General features: G+C 39.8%; 1 protein-coding gene across 4 annotated transcripts in view; it reads right to left on the minus strand.

Annotated features, from left to right (window-relative positions):
* The window catches only part of cdh4 (cadherin 4, type 1, R-cadherin (retinal)), a 620224-nt gene that overhangs the window by 244370 nt on the left and 353575 nt on the right, over positions 1-22279 (minus strand). For 3 of the 4 annotated variants that reach the window (XM_062046835.1, XM_062046825.1, XM_062046843.1), the window contains one exon: positions 2030-2256. The exons of the other annotated variant lie outside the window; for it this stretch is intronic. In XM_062046835.1, the coding sequence (XP_061902819.1) occupies positions 2030-2256 (227 nt within the window). The remainder of the gene's footprint in view (positions 1-2029; positions 2257-22279) is intronic. 4 annotated transcript variants of the gene reach the window in all.

Below are 22279 nucleotides of genomic sequence, written 5' to 3' on the forward strand. Positions count from 1 at the left end.
GTTGATTTATTTTGGAAAACCTTGTTACATTGTTTAATACATCCAGCGGGGCATCACAACAAAATTAGGCATAATAATGTGTTAATTCCACAACTGTATATATCGGTATCGGTTGATATCGGAATCAATAATTAAGAGTTGGACAATATCCGAATATCGGATATCGGCAAAAAAGCCATTATCGGACATCTCTAGTTTAATGCCTTTTAATTTTTATTGTAATCTTCTGAAATTGTTCCTGGAGCACAATAAGGACCATATGTTTAACGTATCGTAAGGTTTTTTGTTAAAATGGAGTCAAATTTAACACATTTTTATGGTCCCCTTTATTTCGAAAAGTAGCAAAATACATTTTGGTTCCAGTACAGGTATCAAAATATTGGTACCGGGACAACCCTAATACATACTGTACACATGAATTAAAGATGCATCAATAATTGACTTATAATTGAATAGTAGCCCCTGAATCATAATTGTAATCAATCTTCAGGTTCCCAAAGACTCCCACCGAGGGATGGGTAACAAATTCTGAACTTTTATATTGATTAATGTACCGTACCATATTTCGGTACACATGTCCGATTGCACACTAGGCCCCAGCTCAAACACTTGGCGGGGAAACAAACACTCAAGCAGCACTCATAGTATACTCAGCCAGACTGCCTCTGGGTAATGTCGCAATTTTCCAAGCCAACAAAGCAAGTGTGCATTATAGAAAACACTCAAACGTACATTAAAATGCGCCAACTCGATGCTAATTTACATTGGCTTTGCCATATACATGCTACTGATTAGCATTAGCAGTTTTGCATGGCGATTTCAACACCTCCACATTTGGTAATGTAAACTACAACTACAGTAAGGTTCACGTTACAATCACACAGCTGGTGTGTGCTTGGCAAGGGTTGGAATTGGGGGTTAAATCACCAAAATGATTCCCGAGCGCGGCCACCGCTGCTGCTCACTGCTCCCCTCACCTCCCAGGGGGTGGAACGAGGGGATGGGTCAAATGCAGAGAGTAATTTCACCGCACCTAGTGTGTGTGTGACTATCAGTGGTACTTTAGCTTTAACTTTAATAACTACAATACTTACAGTATAATCACTTTTTAGGCCACAACAATAAACTATACTGGCACATCCAGCTTATTGGCAGAGACTACTTCCTTTGCAACTCTCCGTAGCCCCCTGCCATCTAATGTCTTGGAATTGGAACTGCATGCAACATCTACTACTTGCAAAGTGTAGCAAATGGACACTAGTGTTATCATGGTCGAATGTATATTTTATTTTTATATACGAATTAACTTTCATTAAAACCTGATGTGGAGGGAGATGTAGCCAGTGCTGCCTGCAGGAGCAAAAGTCACCGCCTCTGTCCATGGTGCTGAGGAAAGAGCACCATCAGACGGGGGCGTGGCAGTGCTGACGGCGAGACACAGCTGGCAGGTGATTAGATTTCACAGGTGGTACGTGTTAATCTAATCATCTGTTGTCTTTAACAGTACGCGGCCGGGAGCAGGATACGGACGTGACTGAAAAGTCACGTTCTACTAGGAGAGAAAACTTTTGTTGAGAACATTATCATTAAAAACCTTGTTAAACCTGCACGCTTGGCTGCGGTGCCGTGTCTGACAGTGGGACCGCTAGGAAGCGACTTCCACACATGAATAATGTGAAATCAAGTTAAAGTTCCAATGATTTCCACACACACACTGGGTGTGGTGAAATGTGTCCTCTGCATTTGACCCATCCCCTTGTTCACCCCCTGGGAGGTGAGGGGAGCAGTGGGCAGTGGTGATTTAACCCCCAATTCCAACCCTTGTTGCTCAATGCCAAGCAGGGAGGTAATGGGTCCCATTTTTATAGTCTTTGGTATGACTCAGCCGGGGTTTGAACTCACAACCTACCGATCTCAGGGCGGACACTCTAACCACTAGGCGACTGTGGAAAATATTGTGATGATGCGGGTAAATGTTGACTATCAAATATGGTTCCTTGCATAATGAAGGATATAGACATATGGGTACCTTTGTCAGGGGTAAAGGGTGGGGGTGTCCAGCTGGTGCCAGCTTAACAGTGGTCTCCCAGATGTGCGGGTCAAAGAGTTCCCGGGCTGTCACCATGAACTGGATGGGTTCTGAAAGGTTGGACAACTCCTGCTCGGCATACACGGTCCCATCGGGCCTCACACTGAAGTTGGGGTCGCTACTAACAAAGCCCACCTCTTTGCTGTGCTGGCAGTCTTCAAACTTCACTGTGGAGAGACAGGGAGAGAGAGAGGTTACAGAATTAGAGAACATCAAAGTGAGATTTACTCCACGAGGGTTTCGCAAATCCTTGACACATTTTAAGATTAACCTGCACCCATCAAAACGTATCTTGAAATATCTCATCCCTTTTGCTGTCACTTATGATTCCTCCATTTGACATCTCCGGCAAAATGAACTGCTTATCTTCTTTCTGAACCACATACACGGGGGAGCCTAATTCTCTTTTGTATCATTCTTCTTTCCAAACTAGACGGATAGCGATGTCAAAACAGCATTTCTCTGAACTTCTCCCGGGAACACATGGAGTAGGTCCAAAGGGTGTTAGGCTGACTGGTCCGCATGCACTTGGTGTTGTTTTGCTCAGCGCAGTTTGAGGCCCATGGGATGGTGCTCTTGGTGTCTATGTGCCTGTCTCCAACACCAAAATGATTGTAACAACTAGTGTAGTACTTTTCTAAATAAAGGAGACCACAAAAAATTGCATTATTGGCTTTATTTTAACAAAAAAATCTTACGGTACATTAAACATATGTTTCTTACTGCAAGTTTGTCCTTAAATAAAATAGTGAACATACAAGACAACTTGTCTTTTAGTAGTAAGTAAGCAAACATACTCCTAATTTAGTTGCTTACGTATGCAGTAACATATATGTCACGGCATGATAACTTAAAAATAAAGACAATTTCAGATGTTTTTTTGGTTTAAAAATAGAACAAGCACATTCTGAAACTGTACAACTCATAATGTTGTTAGTTTGTTTTTTTACAATTACATATTGCAGTTAATAGTATCTACCATATTTTTCGGAGTATAAGTCGCTCCGGAGTATAAGTCGCACCGGCCGAAAATGCATAATAAAGAAGGAAAAAAAAAAAAAAAAGTCGCACTGGAGTATAAGTCGCATTTTTTGGGGGAAATTTATTTGATAAAACCCAACACCAAGAATAGACATTTGAAAGGCAATTTAAAATAAATAAAGAATAGTGAACAACAGGCTGAATAAGTGTACGTTATATGACGCATAAATAACCAACTGAGAATGTGCCTGGTATGTTAACGTAACATATTATGGTAAGAGTCATTCAAATAACTATAACATATAGAACATGCTCTACGTTTACCAAAAAATCTGTCACTTCTAATCGCTAAATCCCATGAAATCTTATACGTCTAGTCTCTTACGTGAATGAGCTAAATAATATTATTTGATAATTTACGGTAATGTGTTAATCATTTCACACATAAGTCACTCCTGAGTATAAGTGAAAAAAACTGCGACTTATAGTCCGAAAAATACGGTATACTTTATTTGTCGTTATTTATATTTTCTGGAAAAAAATATGTGATAATGTTCATCAATCAATTAATTGGTGTTAATTTTCAATCTACCAAGACAAAAAAATTATATTAAAATCAAACTACGGTATGCTATTTATGTAGTTTGATAATTTTCCTCCACTGATGTACAAACATCATGTGGTTTATTTTGTACATATGTAGCATCATCTACAAAGATACAAATAATTGCTATTGCGACATCCGGTGGACAAATTTAGAACAGCTGTTTCTTTCATTCAAACATTTCAGGTACATTTTTATACTTAGCAAACTCATCCCACGGGCCGGATAAAACCTGTTCGCGGGCCATACGTTTGTCACCCCTGTTTTAAGCGAATAATGCATTTGACCTTGAAAAACTACAAAAAAAAACTACCCTAAAAGAAATATGGTCGTCTCTGTGCAGCTACAGCAGCTACCACTCTTCTGGAAAGATTTTAAAATAAGAGTGTGGCTGTGGGTATATACACTATTTTGCCAAAAGTATTTGGCCACCCATCCAAATGATCAGAATCAGGTGTCCTAATCACTTGGCCCGGCCACAGGTGTATATAATCAGGCAGTTAGGCATGGAGACTGTTTCTACAAACATTTGTGAAAGAATGGGTCGCTCTCAGGAGCTCAGTGATTTCCAGCGTGGAACTGTCATAGGATGCCACCTGTGCAACAAATCCAGTCGCTCCTAAATATTCGGCTTTATTATAAGACAATGGAAGAATTTGGGAACAACAGCAACTCAGCCACGAAGTGGTAGGCCACGTAAACTGACAGAGCGGAGTCAGCGGATGCTGAAGCGTGTAGTGCAAAGAGGTGGCCGTCTTTCTGCACAGTCAGTTGCTACAGAGCTCCAAACTTCATGCAACCTTCCAATTAGCCCACGTACAGTTCGCAGAGAGCTTCATGGAATGGGTGTCCATGGCCGAGCAGCTGTGTCTAAATCATACATCACCAAGTGCGACGCAAAGCGTCGGATGCAGTGGTGTAAAGCACGTCACCACTGGACTCTAGCAGTGGAGACGCCTTCTCTGGAGTGATGAATCACGCTTTTCCATCTGGCAATCTGATGGACCAGTCTAAGTTTGAAGGTTGCCAGGAGAACGGTACATTTCGGACTGCATTGTGCTGAGTGTGAAATTTAGTGGAGGAGGAATTATGGTGTGGGGTTGGTTTTTCAGGAGTTGGGCTTTGCCCCTTAGTTCCAGTGAAAGGAACTTTGAATGCTCCAGGATACCAAAACATTTTGGACAATTCCATGCTCCCAACCTTGTGGGAACTGTTTGGAGCGGGCCCCTTCCTCTTCCAACATGACTGTGCACCAGTGCACAAAGCAAGGTCCATAAAGACATGGATGACAGAGTCTGGTGTGGATGAACTTGACCGGCCTGCACAGAGTCCTGACCTGAACCCGATAGAACACCTTTGGGATGAATTAGAACGGAGACTGAGAGCCAGGCCTTCTCGACCAACATCAGTGTGTGACCTCACCAATGCGCTTTTGGAAGAATGGTGGAAAATTCCCATAAACACACTCTGCAACCTTGTGGACAGCCTTCCCAAGAAGAGTTGAAGCTGTAATAGCTGCAAAAGGTGGACCGACATCATATTGAACCCTACGGGTTTGGAATGGGATGGCACTTCAAGTTCATATGTGAGTCAAGGCTGGTGGCCAAATACTTTTGGCAATATAGTGTATGTCAATTCATCCAGAAGAGGTGTGGCACCTGAACACTTGTCTAGTTTAGTACCAAAAATCAGGGCTTCCAATCCCTAAGCATGTCTTTATGAAAGTAGCTTCGTGCACAGTCATGCTTCAGCAGAAAGGGAGCTTCCCCAGACGGTACTTACTAAGCTTCAAGCATAGATTTAGTGGGAACTAAGCCATCCAGCTCAACCCCTGATTGATTAAGGTGCGCCCCATTCTGCTCGCACAGAGAATACATTTGTAAATATTGCAGATGTATGGAAACACAAGACATGACGAGTGTATCAGAGTAGATATTCTAGTGACAGCTGACACGAATATGCCATTTCACCACCGCAGACTGACGGCATCCCAGACACGACAATTTCATCCAAAGTGCCAAATTTAATCAACACCCAATGCATCATCATCCCGTCACATGATTCACAGCGTGGTGCAGTAGCACGCGTGCCGAGAATGAATGATGGGTGTTTTCAGCATGCCCGCCGTGTTGAGACACACAAACATCAAGTTGAAACGCATGTGCTGTGATCATATCTCAAACTCTGGCTGCTGATAAAAAAGACAAATTGATTTCATAAATCACCCAGGCAATAGAACTCCCGTTATGAGGCATGGCAGAGAGATTTTTCACACACACAAAAAAAAAATCTGAAGAATTTTACACAGCCAGCTATTTTATCAAGCCATCTTTTTAATTTATTGTTCAGCTTCCAGTCAAAAGTAGCACCCAGACAGCGGGCTAATAAAGCAAAACATGTTCTAGACCAAAAATCACTTCATATTCTCTACTGCTCGCTAGTGTTATCATATCTGAGTGATTGTGTAGAAATATGGGGAAACAACTACAAATGTGCGCTTCATTCACTAACTGTGTCACAAAATAATAAAGATAAATTAGAATAATACCGTGGAGGGAGAGTGTGACCAGCGCGCCTGCAGGAGCAAAGGTCACCGCCTCTGTCCATGGTGCTGAAGACAGAGCACCGTGGCAGTGCTGACGGCGAGACACAGCTGGCAGGTGATTAGATTTCCCAGGTGGTACGAGTTGTCTAATCATCTGTTGTCTTTAACAGTAAGCGGCCGGGAGCAGAGAGGGAGAGAGGATACGGACGTGGCTGAAGAGTCACGATCTGGGAGAGAAAACTTTTGTTGGGAAAAACCATTATCATTAAAACCTTGTTGAACCTGCGCGCTTGGATCCGGTTCCGTGTCTGACAGTGGGACCGCTAGGAAGCGACTTCCACAAATACAAAATGTTGGATATAGAGAACATACAAACCCTTTATTTATTACATTACAATTATTGAAATTCAGCAATTTGGTGCATTTGCAAATAGCTAAAATTATGCACAAAGCAAACTATAACCTGCTACTCAAGAATGTACAACAATTCTTCTCAACAAAATAGGAGAAATATAAACTTAGAGGAAAATTAAAATTTAAACATGTGTATGCTCGTACAACACTTAAAACCTTCAGTATATCAGTATGTGGAATGAAATTATGGAATGGATTAAGCAAATAAATCAAACAAAGCACCAATATGATTCAGTTTAAGAGACTGTTCAAACTACAAGTGTTCACAAAGTACACAGAACAAGAATTTTGATGTACCCTTTTTTTTAAATTGAGACAAAATGTAACGATCGGGTCGTATTGTGATGCGGGGGGTTGTTCTCCCAAGATGCAGACGGACTCCGGACACAGCGTGAAGGTAGGAAAGGATTTATTTTAAGAATTATTTTCTCCTCTGCTTCCCTTTCCCTTATGGAGGGGGAGTTGCACAGGTCCGGTGGCCACGGATGAAGTGCTGGTTGTCCAGAGTCGGGACCCGGGGTGGACCGCTAGCCTGTGCATCGGTTGGGGACATCTCTACGCTGCTGACCCGTCTCCGCTCGGGGTGGTTCCTGCTGGCCCCACTATGGACTGGACTTTCGCTGATGTGTTGGATCCACTGTGGACTGGACTTTCACAATATTATGTCAGACCCACTCAACATCCATTGCTTTCGGTCTCCCCTAGAGGGGGAGGGAGGGTGGGGGTGGTGGTGGGGGGGGGGGGGGGTTACCCACATATGCGGTCCTCTCCAAGGTTTCTCATAGTCATTCACATTGACGTCCCACTGGGGTGAGTTTTCCTTGCCCGTATGTGGGCTCTGTACCGAGGATGTCGTTGTGGCTTGTACAGCCCTTTGAGACACTTGTGATTTAGGGCTATATAAATAAACATTGATTGATTGATTGAAATCAGGCAGGAAAAAAACAAAAGCGTGCTCATAGCCAAGGGGGCTAGCGTGGAAGTTAGCATACAAAAGGAATCAAACTACCGTCGATAACTGTTGTGTGTAGCAAACTAGGAAGCCAGACAGTGTGTGGCGAGCACCGTGAATAAATAGCACTCTGATTAGTGCCTGGCAGCAGATGAGCATCCCAGACACTAATCAGAGGCAGCTGCAACCAATCGGCACCCATGGTATCAGAAAACAAACCCAGGGGTGCACAAAACAGGAACTGAGGGAGTCCAAAACCAAACAGAACATGATCCGGGCAACGGATCATAACACAAAGATTATTTATGTATTTAATATTTCTTTACTTACTATGGTATATTATTTATTTATGAATTATTTATTCACTGTTCTGTTACAGAGGACAAGGAAATGGGATAACATTGCTATGGTATGAAAAAGGGTAGGATTAAATAAGCTCCGGTTCTTCCTACTCCTTTTCGGACGTGCTGTAATGAAACAATGCATTACATCAGTGTTTTTCAACCTTTTTTGAGGCAAGGCACATTTTTTTCATAAAAAAATACGGAGGCACACCACCAGCAGGAAACGTTAAAAAATTAAACTCCACCGGGTCGTCGTGCCTTATTCTGAGTTTGTTGGTGTTTTCCTGTGTGTAGTGCTTTAGTTCTTGTCTTGCGCTGTTATTTTGGTGGCCCTTCCTGTTCTGTTGGTGTTTTCCTGTAGCATTTTCATGTCTTCCTTTGAGCGTTGTTGCTATCCTTCTTTGTGTGGACATTGTTAGAATAATTATGTATATATTATTACACAACTCTTATGCTTAAGGGCCGTTGCTATAGTTATCAATTGTGCTGAAATTGTATTTTTCTTTGTCTGTGCAAAGCTGGCAATCCAAAAGATTGTAAGCCAGTCTCGTATCAGTGTTTGTTTCCAGAATCGGCCTGCTGACTGCCAAGGCTGAACATCGAGTACCGTGACGCAGACAGAGCAGAGACAAGGCGATATCACGACTGTCAGCACATTTGCATTTTTCTATAATCATATGTTGTGTCTAACTGGAGCTGTCGAGATTACCCCCTTCCCTCAGCGACAGCTTCAGTGATGTAACCAGGGACTTCCCAAATAAATACAGGGAGCACGTGGGCTGGACTTTTAGAACGTAGTTTGGTTCTGTAACTAGAGTACAGCCCAAAACATGTCTCTCCTCAATTGAGCAAAATGTAACTCTGTCTCTGCATGATTCATTGCTTCTCGTCTGTTTAATAGATATCATCAGTGTTTGAACCTGACAGACATTGTTGATTGTCATGTCATGTATGGATGTACTTTTGTGGACGCCGTAAGTTTTTGCTGTCGTCCAGCATTCTGTTTCTGTTTACTTTGTAGCCAGTTCAGTTTTACTTTCGTTTTGCATAGCCATTGCCTTTTCCTTTCCCTTTCGTTCATGTTTTTGGTTTAAGCATTACATACCTTTTTACCTGCACGCTGCCTCCCGCTGTGGTCTGCATATTGGGATCACAACAAACCATCCTCGACACATTCCGACTTTTACAAAGCAATTAACTACCTGCTGCCACCTACTGACGTGGAGTATTACGTGGTTACCCTGCCAAGTTTTACACAGCACAGACACTAAGCAAAGGCACATTATTTGCGGATTATAATTATTGATTTGCAAAAATATTTTTTGGACAGGTTAGGTGAAGTTGCATAATTTTCCACGGCACACCAGGCAATATCTCACGGCACACTGGTTGAAAAACACTGCATTACATTGTATTGTATGCATATCCGAAATAAACTGAAACTGAAACTGAACTGAATAAAACAGAACCCTCTCCGCCGATTGCAGCTTTGCATCAAACGAACGACGTCGCCTGTGTTCACCATCTGAGCAATTGGAGGCAAACCCGACTTCGACAATGTGTGCATCTGTCTTTGTTGAACGCCGTCCATATTTTCATTAAAAAAACATGTCCCTACCGAAGTAAAAGGCTTTGTGCGGAATTATCACTCTGGATTTGTGCCACGCCAAAAAACAAAAAAAAACGGTAGGTGATTTAACAACAGGTTGCGACGAGATAACAAATACCTGCTTAAAATTGGCCGCGGATTAATTGCGATGGCAGGCATGTATTATGTAAATGGCTCCAATTTACTTGAACCCAGCAGGCTAATTGTTGTCACCCAGGCGAGTCTCTCGTGGTGCAGCTGGAGCGCCGAGGACACGTGCCACTTTTGTGTGTTTGTGTTCCCGCATGTGTGTGCGTAGGAGTTGGTTCAAAGTACAGCGAGCTCGGAGAAGCTGGGCTGCAGAACATAACGCCGTTTTAGTGTTAATTCTACAATAACGCCAGCCAGGTCTCAAAGGGTCAGTCTAAAAAAATCACCGGTGTGCATTATTTGTGTGCCAGTTGGCATGGAAACCTAAAGTTGGGTTGTGAAAACATACACTATATTGCCAAAAGTATTTGGCCACCCATCCAAATGATGAGAATCAGGTGCCCTAATCACTTGACCCGGTGTATAAAATCAAGCACTTAGGCATGGAGACTGTTTCTACAAACATTTGTGAAAGATTGGGCCGTGCTCAGTGATTCCAAGCGTGGAACTGTCATAGGATGCCACCTGTGCAACAAATCCAGCAGTGTTTCCCACACATTCATTTATTTGTGGCGGCCCGCCACGAAAGAATTACATCCGCCACAAATTTAAAAAAAAAAAAATATATATATATATATATATATATATATATATATATATATATATATATATATATATATATATATATATATATATATATATTTTTTTTTTAAATGTTTTTATTTTAATTTATTTTTTTGTCCTGTGCAGCTTCTCAGGCAAATCATATAGTTGATGTAGATGCCCATATAGGCCGTTCAGATTTACTTTACAAAAGAGAAGTGTAGGATACTTCTCTTGTTGCCTTATTTGTATTTGGCCACTACTGTTTTCTGTTTATTTGTTACTGACTGTGGCAGGACACCTCTGCCTCTGTTTCACTTTATGTTGCTGGTAAATAATATGTTGTAGTAGTAGGCTAAAGTTAAATTATTTAGTATGCACTAATTAAAGGGGCAGAGCTTTAAGAGACATTTTAGCTTTTATATTTTATAAGATATAGTTTTTGTAAGAACCACAATTAATAAATATATTTCAGTGAATAACTTATTGTTCAAATCTGTATATAAATATGTACATAAAGTGTTGTAATTATATTGTAAAATGGATGAATGGATGGACGTTTAAAACAAAACTGTTATTATTAATTAGTAAGTATAAATTTTTTGAGCCTTTTTAGAGAAAATCATATCATTGTAGTAAATTATGCAAATTACTTGATGATGTCATGTTGACCACGCCCATAGCCACGCCCCCACCGCCACAGGTATATTGGCAGTTTATGGGAAACACTGTCCAGTCGTGAAATTTCCTCACTCCTAAATATTCCAGAGTCAACTTTATTATAAGGAAAGTGAAGGGTTTGGGAACAACAGCAACTCAGCCCCCAAGTGGTAGGCCACGTAAACTGACAGAGAGGGGTCAGCAGATGCTGAAGCGCATAGTGCAAAGACTTTCTGCACAGTCAGTTGCTACAGAGCTCCAAACTTCATGTGACCTTCCAATTAAGACAACGTACAGCACGCAGAGAGCTTCATGGAATGGGTTTCCATGGCCGAGCAGCTGCATCTAAGCCATACATCACCAAGTCCAATGCAAAGCGTCGGATGCAGTGGTGTAAAGCACGTCGCCACTGAACATGAATTGATTAACGTGGACCCCGACTTAAACAAGTTGAAAAACGTATTCGGGTGTTACCATTTAGTGGTCAATTGTACGGAATATGTACTGTACTGTGCAATCTACTAATACAACTTTCAATCAATCAATCAAAGAGCAGTGGAGACGCCTTCTCTGGACTGATGAGTCACGCTTTTCCGTCTGTCAATCTGACGGACGAGTCTGGGTTTGGAGGTTGCTACATTTCGAACTGTATTGTGCCGAGTGTAAAATTTGGTGGAGGAGGAATTATGGTGTGGGGTTGTTTTTCAGGAGTTGGGCTTGGCCCCTTAGTTCCAGTGAAAGGAACTATGAATGCTCCAGGATACCAAAACATTTTGGACAATTCCATGCTCCCAACCTTGTGGGAACAGTTTGGAGCGGGCCCCTTCCTCTTCCAACATGACTGTGCACCAGTGCACAAAGCAAGGTCCATAAAGCCATGGATGGCAGAGTCTGGTGTGGATGAACTTGACTGGCCTGCACAGAGTCCTGACCTGAACCCGATAGAACACCTTTGGGATGAATTAGAACGGAGACTGAGAGCCAGGCCTTCTCGACCAACATCAGTGTGTGACCTCACCAATGCACTTTTGGAAGAATGGTGGAAAATTCCTAGAAACACACTCTGCAACCTTGTGGACAGCCTTCCCAGAAGAGTTGAAGCGGTAATAGCTGCAAAAGGTGGACCGACATCATAATGAACCCTATGGGTTAGGAATGGGATGGCACTTCAAGTTCATATTCATGCCCAAAGGATCAGGAGCACGAGCGTGTGTGCTGCTAGCCAACTACCAGATAGAAACAAAAAAGTCATCACAAAATATCTCTAAAGTCAATAATAAAACACAGTCAAATTAGCATATGAGTAGATAATTGCAAGCACCCCGAACATAGCTTGCGGCTACGCTAGCACACACAGTAGATGGTCCACTTACTGACATTACATCCCTTCTTACGTCATGTCAAGAAAAGTGACAGGTTAATCAACATTAACTTTAATTAGATTTTTTTTTTTTTTGGTTTGGTTTGGAACAGACTATTATTCTCTTCCTATGCATTTCAAATGAAGTCACCGGATTGTGTTTGGCGGTATCTCCAAGCACCTTTTCGGTTCCACTCGTCAACACTCTCGTTTGTTGTTGGTGTCGTAGGCTTTCCTGAAAATCCCTTCCTCACTTTTAAAACAGTAATTGGAAATCATTCAATTTCATTCTTCTTGTTCTGTGCTGATATGACACATCTATGAGCTCTGGCTGAGTGGGAAATACGTATGTACCAATTCCTGGAACCTGGGAATCAATGTCCTCAATGGTGCCACATTTCGGTGTGTGTTAATAATGTTTTATTGATAAAAAAAAAAGTTTTCTATAGAGATGTCCGATAATATCGAGCTGCCGATATTATCGGCCGATAAATGTTTTTAAATGTAATATCGGAAATTATCGGTATCGGTTTCAAAAAGTAAAATGTATGACTTTTTGGAAAACGCCGCTGTATGGAGTTGTACACGGACGTAGGGAGAAGTACAGAGCGCCAACAAACCTTAAAGGCACTGCCTTTGCGTGCCGGCCCAATCACATAATATCTACGGCTTTTCACAAACACAAGTGAATGTAATCCATACTTGGTCAACAGCCATACAGGTCACACTGAGGGTGACCGTATAAACAACTTTAACACTGTTAGAAATATGCGCCACACTGTGAACCCACACCACACAAGAATGACAAACACATTTCGGGAGAACATTCGCACCGTAACACTACATAAACACAGCAGAACAAATACCCAGAACCCCTTGCAGCACTAACTCTTCCGGGACGCTACAATATACCCCTGTGCTATTGCTGTCGTCGTGTTCTTTGATGGACTGAATTGCCTCATCGAAAAAATGATACTTTGTTTCTGCTAAACTTCTTTTCAGCAGTGATTCAACATGTCCTTTGTAATAGCTGTATTAGCCATTCAACAGCCCATTGAGATCATTGTTAGTTTAGCATCCTTTCGACCGCCATCAACATGACAGTTTTACAGACGTATTTATAAAACGACCATACTATTTAAGTTTATACTATAGCCGAACATTTTCCCTATTGATAAAATGTCTGAAAAACATTTGTTTTTTCATAATTATATATACATATATATATATACACTACCGTTCAAAAGTTTGGGGTCACCCAAACAATTTTGTGGAATAGCGTTCATTTCTAAGAACAAGAATAGACTGTCGAGTTCAAAAGTTTGGGGTCACATTGAAATGTCCTTATTTTTGAAGGAAAAGCACTGTACTTTTCAATGAAGATAACTTAACTTTAAAGAAATACACTGTATACATTGCTAATGTGGTAAATGACTATTCTAGCTGCAAATGTCTGGTTTTTGGTGCAATATCTACATAGGTGTATAGAGGCCCATTTCCAGCAACTATCACTCCAGTGTTCTAATGGTACAATGTGTTTGCTCATTGGCTCAGAAGGCTAATTGATGATTAGAAAACCCTTGTGCAATCATGTTCACACATCTGAAAACAGTTTAGCTCGTTACAGAAGCTACAAAACCGACCTTCCTTTGAGCAGATTGAGTTTCTGGAGCATCACATTTGTGGGGTCAATTAAACGCTCAAAATGGCCAGAAAAAGAGAACTTTCATCTGAAACTCGACAGTCTATTCTTGTTCTTAGAAGTGAAGGCTATTCCACAAAATTGTTTGGGTGACCCCAAACTTTTGAACGGTAGTGTATATATATATATATATATATATATATATATATATATATATATATATATATATATATATATATATATATATATATATATATATATATACATATATAAATATACATATATATATATATATATATATATATATATATATATATATATATATATATATATATATATATATATATATATACATATATAAATATACATATATATATATATATATATATATATATATATATATATATATATATATATATATATATATATATACATATATAAATATACATATATATATATATATATATATATATATATATATATATATATATATATATATATATATATATAAATATATATATACATATATAAATATACATATATATATATATATATATATATATATATATATATATATATATATATATATATATATATATATATATATATATATATATATATATATATACATATATATATATATATATATATATATATATATATATATATGTATGTGTGGGAAAAAAATCACAAGACTATTTCATCTCTACAGGCCTGTTTCATGAGGGGTTTCCTCAATCCTCAGGAGATTTTAATGGAAGCATTCACATACCATGGTTTATATAGGGCACAGAGCGGGTGGGTACAGGCAGGCGTGGGGGCGTGGTGATTGGCTCATGTGTTACCTAGGAGGTGTTTCCTTCTGTGACGGCATGCTGATACAATTTCGCTGCGTTTGTTGAGGGATGACAACTCTGGACGGTATATGATAAACAGTTTCTCTTTTAAGCATAGGTTGCATCTTTTGTTACCACTGTTGTAAGGTGTGCTGGATGCAAGAATTTGCCATGTTATTGAGTATTCAACATTATTGTCTTTGAGATTCCAAATGTGTTTGCTGAGTTCTGTAGTGTTCCGCAGGCTTTTGCATCTGAAAGAAGCCTTGTGATTGTTCCATCTGGTTTTGAATTCTCCCTCAGTTAATCCTACGTATGTGTCGGATGTGTTAATGTCCTTGCGTATTACCTTTGCTTGGTAAACAACTGATGATTGTACAATACAATCATCAGTTGTCATCAGATATATATATATATATATATATATATATATATATATATATATATATATATATATATATATATATATATATATATATATATATATATATATATATATATACACACACACATACACATATATATATATATATATATATATATATATATATATATAAATACAACTATATAAACATACACACACATATATACATATATATGTATATATGTGTGTGTATGTATGTATATATAAGTTTGTATCTGAAAACACGTTTCATATGCGGAGGTATATTTTTTGATCGGTTGGTGTTTCGTAATTGGAAAAAAAATGTGTAATGGAGGGTTTCATGAGTGGAGTTTCAACCGTAACTTAAATCAATTAAGACACACGCTGTTCACCTAATACCTTTTTATACTAAAACCCAGTCCTGATTGGAAAGCTTGAAATAATTTAATTTCCATGCCGCTGATTTTAAAACACTGCAGGTACGACATGAAATTCCTCGAAAAGCCCCCCCCGCCCCCGTCGTAGTTCCAAATGAATTGCTCTGCCTCTGCAATTTATTGATGTAAAAAAATGTTTTTAATAAAAATGATTTAAAAAATAAGTCCCCCACAGTTGGTTTATTAAACGGAAGTGTGCGTGTGTGCGTACACACTGTGGGTGTGTGCCTGTGTTCCACGGTGAGTGCTGGTGCGTGTGAGTGAGCAAGAGCGAGCGAGACGGGGCATTCGAGTGGGAGGGTGTGACGCACTCTTTGCATGCACAATTATTGCAGCTAATGCACTGACGGGTACAAGTGGTAATGACCTCTGTTCCAACAGGTAAAATGGTGTAATATGCACGTGTTAAAATATATTGTGGTGTGTGCTTGTGTGTGTCTCAGCTTGTTTCAGCACACCTTTCTCGTTTTTAATCGCCGGTTATTAGGTTCTGTGCACGTACAGGATTGACTGAGGCCTTCTCACGTTGGTGGTTCACTTTTCTTGACTATATGTCCAACGTCAACCCACACACTTGTGGCCTCTACCCGGTGCCTTCTTTGTTTTCCATCTGTCACCTCGCTCCCTCTGCAAGTAGAACATCTGTGAAAGAAGGCGCTTCTGCCATCGGTAGTAAAGGCGTAGGTGCCTTGGAGCCTGCCATGATATGGAGGTCTTTATACTCCATATAACCAGACGCTGTTGTGTGGGCTGCATGTTCAAAAAGAGGATTTTTTATTTATTTATTTTTTGTCCTGTCTAGCTACTAAGGCAAATCATATAGTTGATGTAGATGCCCATATCGGCTGTGCAAATTTACTTTACAACAGAGAAGTGTGGGATACTTCTCTTGTTGTCTTATTTGCATTTGACTTTATTAAATGGATTTATAATATTATTTGGTGCAGCCGGGCCGGAGCAGGAGGGGATGGAAAGAGAAAGGATAAGACAACAAAAACAACAACAGTAAACACACTGCAAAAACTGAAATCTAAGTAAGATTGAAATATCTCAAATAAGGGTGATATTTCCTTATTTTCTGTCTGATAAGATAATTCTTCTCACTAAGCAGATTTTATGTATAGTGTTGTACTTGTTTTAAGGGTTTTGGTCCTAAATGATCTCAGTAAGATATTACAGCTTGTTGCTGAGATTGTATGACCAATATTGAGTAAAACATGCTTGAAACTAGAATATCAACTGATGCAAAGCTGTGTCATCAACACTCACAAGTATAAAACTACTTTTTTAAAGTAATAATTTCTTACTTCTACCATGAAACAAAAATCATGATGTCGAGCGCATATCATTATGTCAAGATAATGGCACTCGCATTTACTTAATTTAAGAATATTTTTCAACATATTGATTAAAAAGGTCTCTTTTTTCTACCAAGAAAAGTGCACTTATTAGTGAGAATATACTTATTATTTTAAGGTATTTTTGGGTTCATTGAGGTAATCTAATTTTGGAAAGTCTTGACAAGCCGAAATTTCTTGTTCTATTGGCAAATAATTTTGCTTAGTTCAAATAAAATACCCCTAATTTTTGTATTTTTTTTTCTTGTTTTTGAACACTGACTTTTTGCAGTGCACAACAATAACAACAACAACAACAACAATAGAACAACATCAGCAAATAGGACATGTACAAATATGATAGTAAAAGTGATAGCAAAGAAGCAGTTAGTGAAATAAATAATAATATAGAAATGACAATGAACATTTTTACACTACAAATGGAGCAATACAAATACCGATAGAAATAGCACTATTGGTAATGAATAATAACAATAATCACCTCTATTATCAACAATACAATTGTTTAAATGCAACAATACATATACGTAAGGATAACTCGAGATACAAAAGAAAGCAGATAAATGGAGGGAAATACAATTAAGCCAACTATATTAACCTTGTAGATTGTTATAGTAACAATAGGTTAAAGGCCTACTGAAATGAATTTTTTTTATTTAAACGGGGATAGCAGATCTATTCAATGTGTCATACTTGATCATTTCGCGATATTGCCATATTTTTGCTGAAAGGATTTAGTATAGAACAACGACGATAAAGATTGCAACTTTTGGTATCTGATAAAAAAAAGGCTTGCCCCTACCGGAAGTAGCGTGACGTAGTCAGTTGAACATATACGCAAAGTTCCCTATTGTTTACAATGATGGCCGCATGAAGTGAGAGAGATTCGGACCGAGAAAGCGACAATTTCCCCATTAATTTGAGCGAGGATGAAAGATTTGTGGATGAGTAAAGTGCAAGTGAAGGACTAGTGGGGAGTTGAAGCTATTCAGATAGGGAAGATGCTGTGAGAGCCGGGGGTGACCTGATATTCAGCTGGGAATGACTACAACAGTAAATAAACACAAGACATATATATACTCTATTAGCCACAACACAACCAGGCTTATATTTAATATGCCACAAATTAATCCTGCATAAAAACACCTGCGTGTTTGTTATGCTAGCTCCTAGCCCCTCTGCTAGCTCCTAGCTCCATAGAACACGCCAATACAATTCAAACACCTGATCAACACACACAATCACTCAGCCCAAAAGACCGTTCACCTAACCCAAGGTTCATAAAGCTTATATATTTTTAAAAAGTTACGTACGTGACGCGCACATACGGTCAAGTTATCAAATGTTTAGCAGCCAAGGCTGCATACTCACGGTACCTGATATTCAGCTGGGAATGACTACAACAGTAAATAAACACAAGACATATATATACTCTATTAGCCACAACACAACCAGGCTTATATTTAATATGCCACAAATTAATCCTGCATAATAACACCTGCGTGTTTGTTATGCTAGCTCCTAGCTCCTCTGCTAGCTCCTAGCTCCATAGAACACGCCAATACAATTCAAACACCTGATCAACACACACAATCACTCAGCCCAAAAGACCGTTCACCTAACCCAAGATTCATAAAGCTTATATATTTTTAAAAAGTTACGTACGTGACGCGCACGTACGGTACGGTACGTGTTATGCTAGCTCCTAGCTCCTATGCTAGCTCCTAGCTCCATAGAACACGCCAATACAATTCAAACACCTGATCAACACACACAATCACTCAGCCCAAAAGACCGTTCACCTAACCCAAGGTTCATAAAGCTTATATATTTTAAAAAAGTTACGTACATACGCAAAAAAAAGTTGCGCACATACGGTCAAGCGATCAAATGTTTAGAAGCCAAAGCTGCATACTCACAGTAGCACGTCTGCGTCTTTGTCATCCAAATCAAAGTAATCCTGGTAAGAGTCTGTGTTGTCCCAGTTCTCTACAGGCGTCTGTGTATCGAAGTCAAAAGTCCTCCTGGTTAGAGTCTCTGTTATCCGAGTTCTTCCATCTTGACTGCATCTTTCGGGAATGTAAACAAAGAAGCGCCGGCTGTGTACTGTTGTGGCTGACTACGTTCGAAAAATACGTCCATTTCGCACCGACAACTTTCTTCTTTGCTTGCTCGGCTTCCTTCTCCATAATGCAATGAACATGATTGCAACAGATTCACGAACACAGATGTCCAGAATACTGTGGAATTATGAAATGAAAACAGAGCTTTTTCGTATTGGCTTCAATGTGGAAGGCATACCCGTGTTCGCCGGGCTACGTCACGCGCATACGTCATCCTCAGAGGCGTTTCGAACCGGAAGTTTAGCGGCAAATTTAAAATGTCACTTTATAAGTTAACCCGGCCGTATTGGCATGTGTTATAATGTTAAGATTTCATCATTGATATATAAACTATCAGACTGCGTGGTCGGTAGTAGTGGGTTTCAGTAGGCCTTTAAGCTTTGTCAGTGTGCCATGTGTTTACCCAGTTTCTCCTAGGGCAACAGCGCTAATATATGTTTAATGAAACATGATTATATGCATGAATGTATGTACATGTATATGTAGAGTATGTGTATATGTATGTTTGTACAGTGAATGTATATGTACATGTATGTGTTTATAATAATAATAATATTAATACATTTTTTTTATAAGGCGCCTTTCTGGGCACTCAAGGACACCGTAAAAAATCAAAACAATAAAAATCAAATTGGATAAAAACAACAATAATAACAACAACAAAGATAGAGAAGAAAAGATGATTACAATGAATAAGCAGTCAGGAAAAGGTGTGTTTTGAGTCTTGATTTGAAGAGGGATATTGAGTGTAGGTTACGAAGGTCTGGTGGCAAAGAGTTCCAAAGATGTGGGGCAGAGCGGCTGAAAGCTCGGGCACCCATAGTGGACAGTTTAAATAAAGGGACAGTGAGATGGATGGATGAAGAGGATCTTAGAGAACGTAAGGGCGTGGCGACATGGATCAGGTCAGAGAGATATGACGGAGAGAGGTTATGGATGGCTTTGAAAGTGAGGAGAATTATTTTAAAGTGGATACGATATTTGATGGGTAGCCAGTGGAGTTGCTGCAGAACAGGGGCGATGCGCTGGATTGAAGGGGTTCTGGTGATTATCCGGGATGTTTGTTTGTACAGTGAATGTATATTTACATGTATGTGTATATGTATAGATTGTACAGTGAATGTGCGTGTGGATGTACGAACTTTGAGTGTATAGTACAGTATATACTGTAAAACGAGGATTTTCATAGTATTGGATATAGATTCTTTGCAAGTTTCCACACCAATGTATGGTTTTTTCTTTGCATGTGTTTCATACTTCAGTCTCAGCATCTTTTTTTTTTTTTGCCTATCCAGTCACGGTTTTGTGCCACTCCAGGTAGATTATTAAGGGCTTTGGCCATCCTTCGTCCCGTTCGTCTTATCTCCGTCTATTAGCCTCCTCTCATGTGTGCATGCATGAGGGGCCTTGAGGAATGAGAAAGGGGAAAGGAGCAGATAAAGTAGCAGAGTGGGAGGAAAGCGAAGCGGATGCAATTAAAAGAGTAGGTCACAGATTGTAGTTGCAAGCGTCAGTGATTGATACGGCCCCTCTGCTCTTGCAAAGTTACTTGTGTTGTGTTTCTTTTGGTAAGTGGATCTCTTATATTCATATATCATTTTGTCACATATAAATGCTTGTTGTTCTAAAGCATGCCTGAGCGGGTCAGATGAAATGATTTGTCCTCGGCTGTCCTGCAGTTTATCTCGAGAACAAGGTACAAAAAGGCAGTTTCAATAAATTGATGACTTAGATTTTTTTTTTTTTATACTTGAAGACTAGGAGTGTGACGATATATCGACACGGCAAACTATCTCAATATTTTACCATACGAATATTGATACGCCTGTTGCCGTATAGTATATTTTTTATTTCGTCGTTCCTCCGGAGTGATTCGAGTCACTCTTGCCAGAGACAGGATACAAAAAAATGCCTTGGATTACTCATTTGTTTCACAGATGAGGTAAAACTTCCATTGAACTGCGATATTTTAGTCCACATCTTTTATACATATGCTTACCGAAGTATTCTAAACTATGTTTTTTTCTAAATAGCAAACACGTCCATTGATGTCCATTGCACCGGTCCCCACATTTGCGGTCTCCTCCAAGGTTTCTCATTGTATCCCATTGGGTTGAGTTTTTCCTTGCCCTGATGTGGGATCTGATGTCGTTGTGGTTTGTGCAGCACTTTGAGACAGTTGTGAATTAGGGCTTGTGGGGGCAGGTGTTGTCAACGCTGCTTGCAGAAGGAAAAGTCACCGCCGCTGTCCATGGTACTGAGGACGAGCGCCATAGGGCAGGGGCGGGGCAGGGGCGGGGCATGTGCTGACGGCGAGACACAGCTGGCAGGTGATTAGATTTCACAGGTGGTACGTGTTAATCTAATCATCTGTTGTCTTTAACAGTAAGTGGCCGGGAGCAGAGAGGGGGGAGGATTGGTGAGACTGAAAAGTCTGGAGAACATATGAGCATTAAAACTTTGTTAAAACCTGCGAGCTTGGATCCTGTGTAGTGTCTGTCAGTGCTACCACTAGGAAGCGACTTCCACAGGGCTATATAAATAAACTTTGGTTGATTGATTGAAACACTACTACATGCTAACAGAATTGGTATAATTAACTTTATTTTCATCCCCATGAATCCAAACAACACCAAACAATAACAAATCAGAACACAAAGGGCCTGATTTACGAAGCTCCAAATAACAGGTGCTAAATAGTGTGTGCAGAGTATAAAATTGCATGCACTGGACTATTGGGGGCGGCGTGGCGCAGTTGGGAGAGTGGCCATGCCAGCAACCTGAGGGTTCCTGGTTCGATCCCCACGTTCTACCAACCTAGTCACGTTTTTGATTGATTGATTGAAACGTTTATTAGTAGATTGCACAGTACAGTACATATTCCGTACAATTGACCACTAAATGGTAACACCCGAATACGTTTTTCAACTTGTTTAAAAACTTGTCCATGTTAATCAATTCATGGTAAACGTCCGTTGTGTCCTTGAGCAAGACACTTCACCCTTGCTCCTGATGGGTCGTGGTTAGGGCCTTGCATGGCAGCTCCCTGCCATCAGTGTGTGAATGTGTGTGTGAATGTGGAAATAGTGTCAAAGTATACAAGTATAACCCATTTACCATTTATTAGTGGGCGTGTCGTAAGTGATTTACTAAAACTGCGTGTACAATTGACAAGTGCAAAATCAATCAATCAAAGTTTACCTATACA

This window comes from Entelurus aequoreus, linkage group LG01 (genome assembly GCF_033978785.1).
Source record: "Entelurus aequoreus isolate RoL-2023_Sb linkage group LG01, RoL_Eaeq_v1.1, whole genome shotgun sequence".
Classification (NCBI taxonomy): Eukaryota; Metazoa; Chordata; class Actinopteri; order Syngnathiformes; family Syngnathidae; genus Entelurus; species Entelurus aequoreus.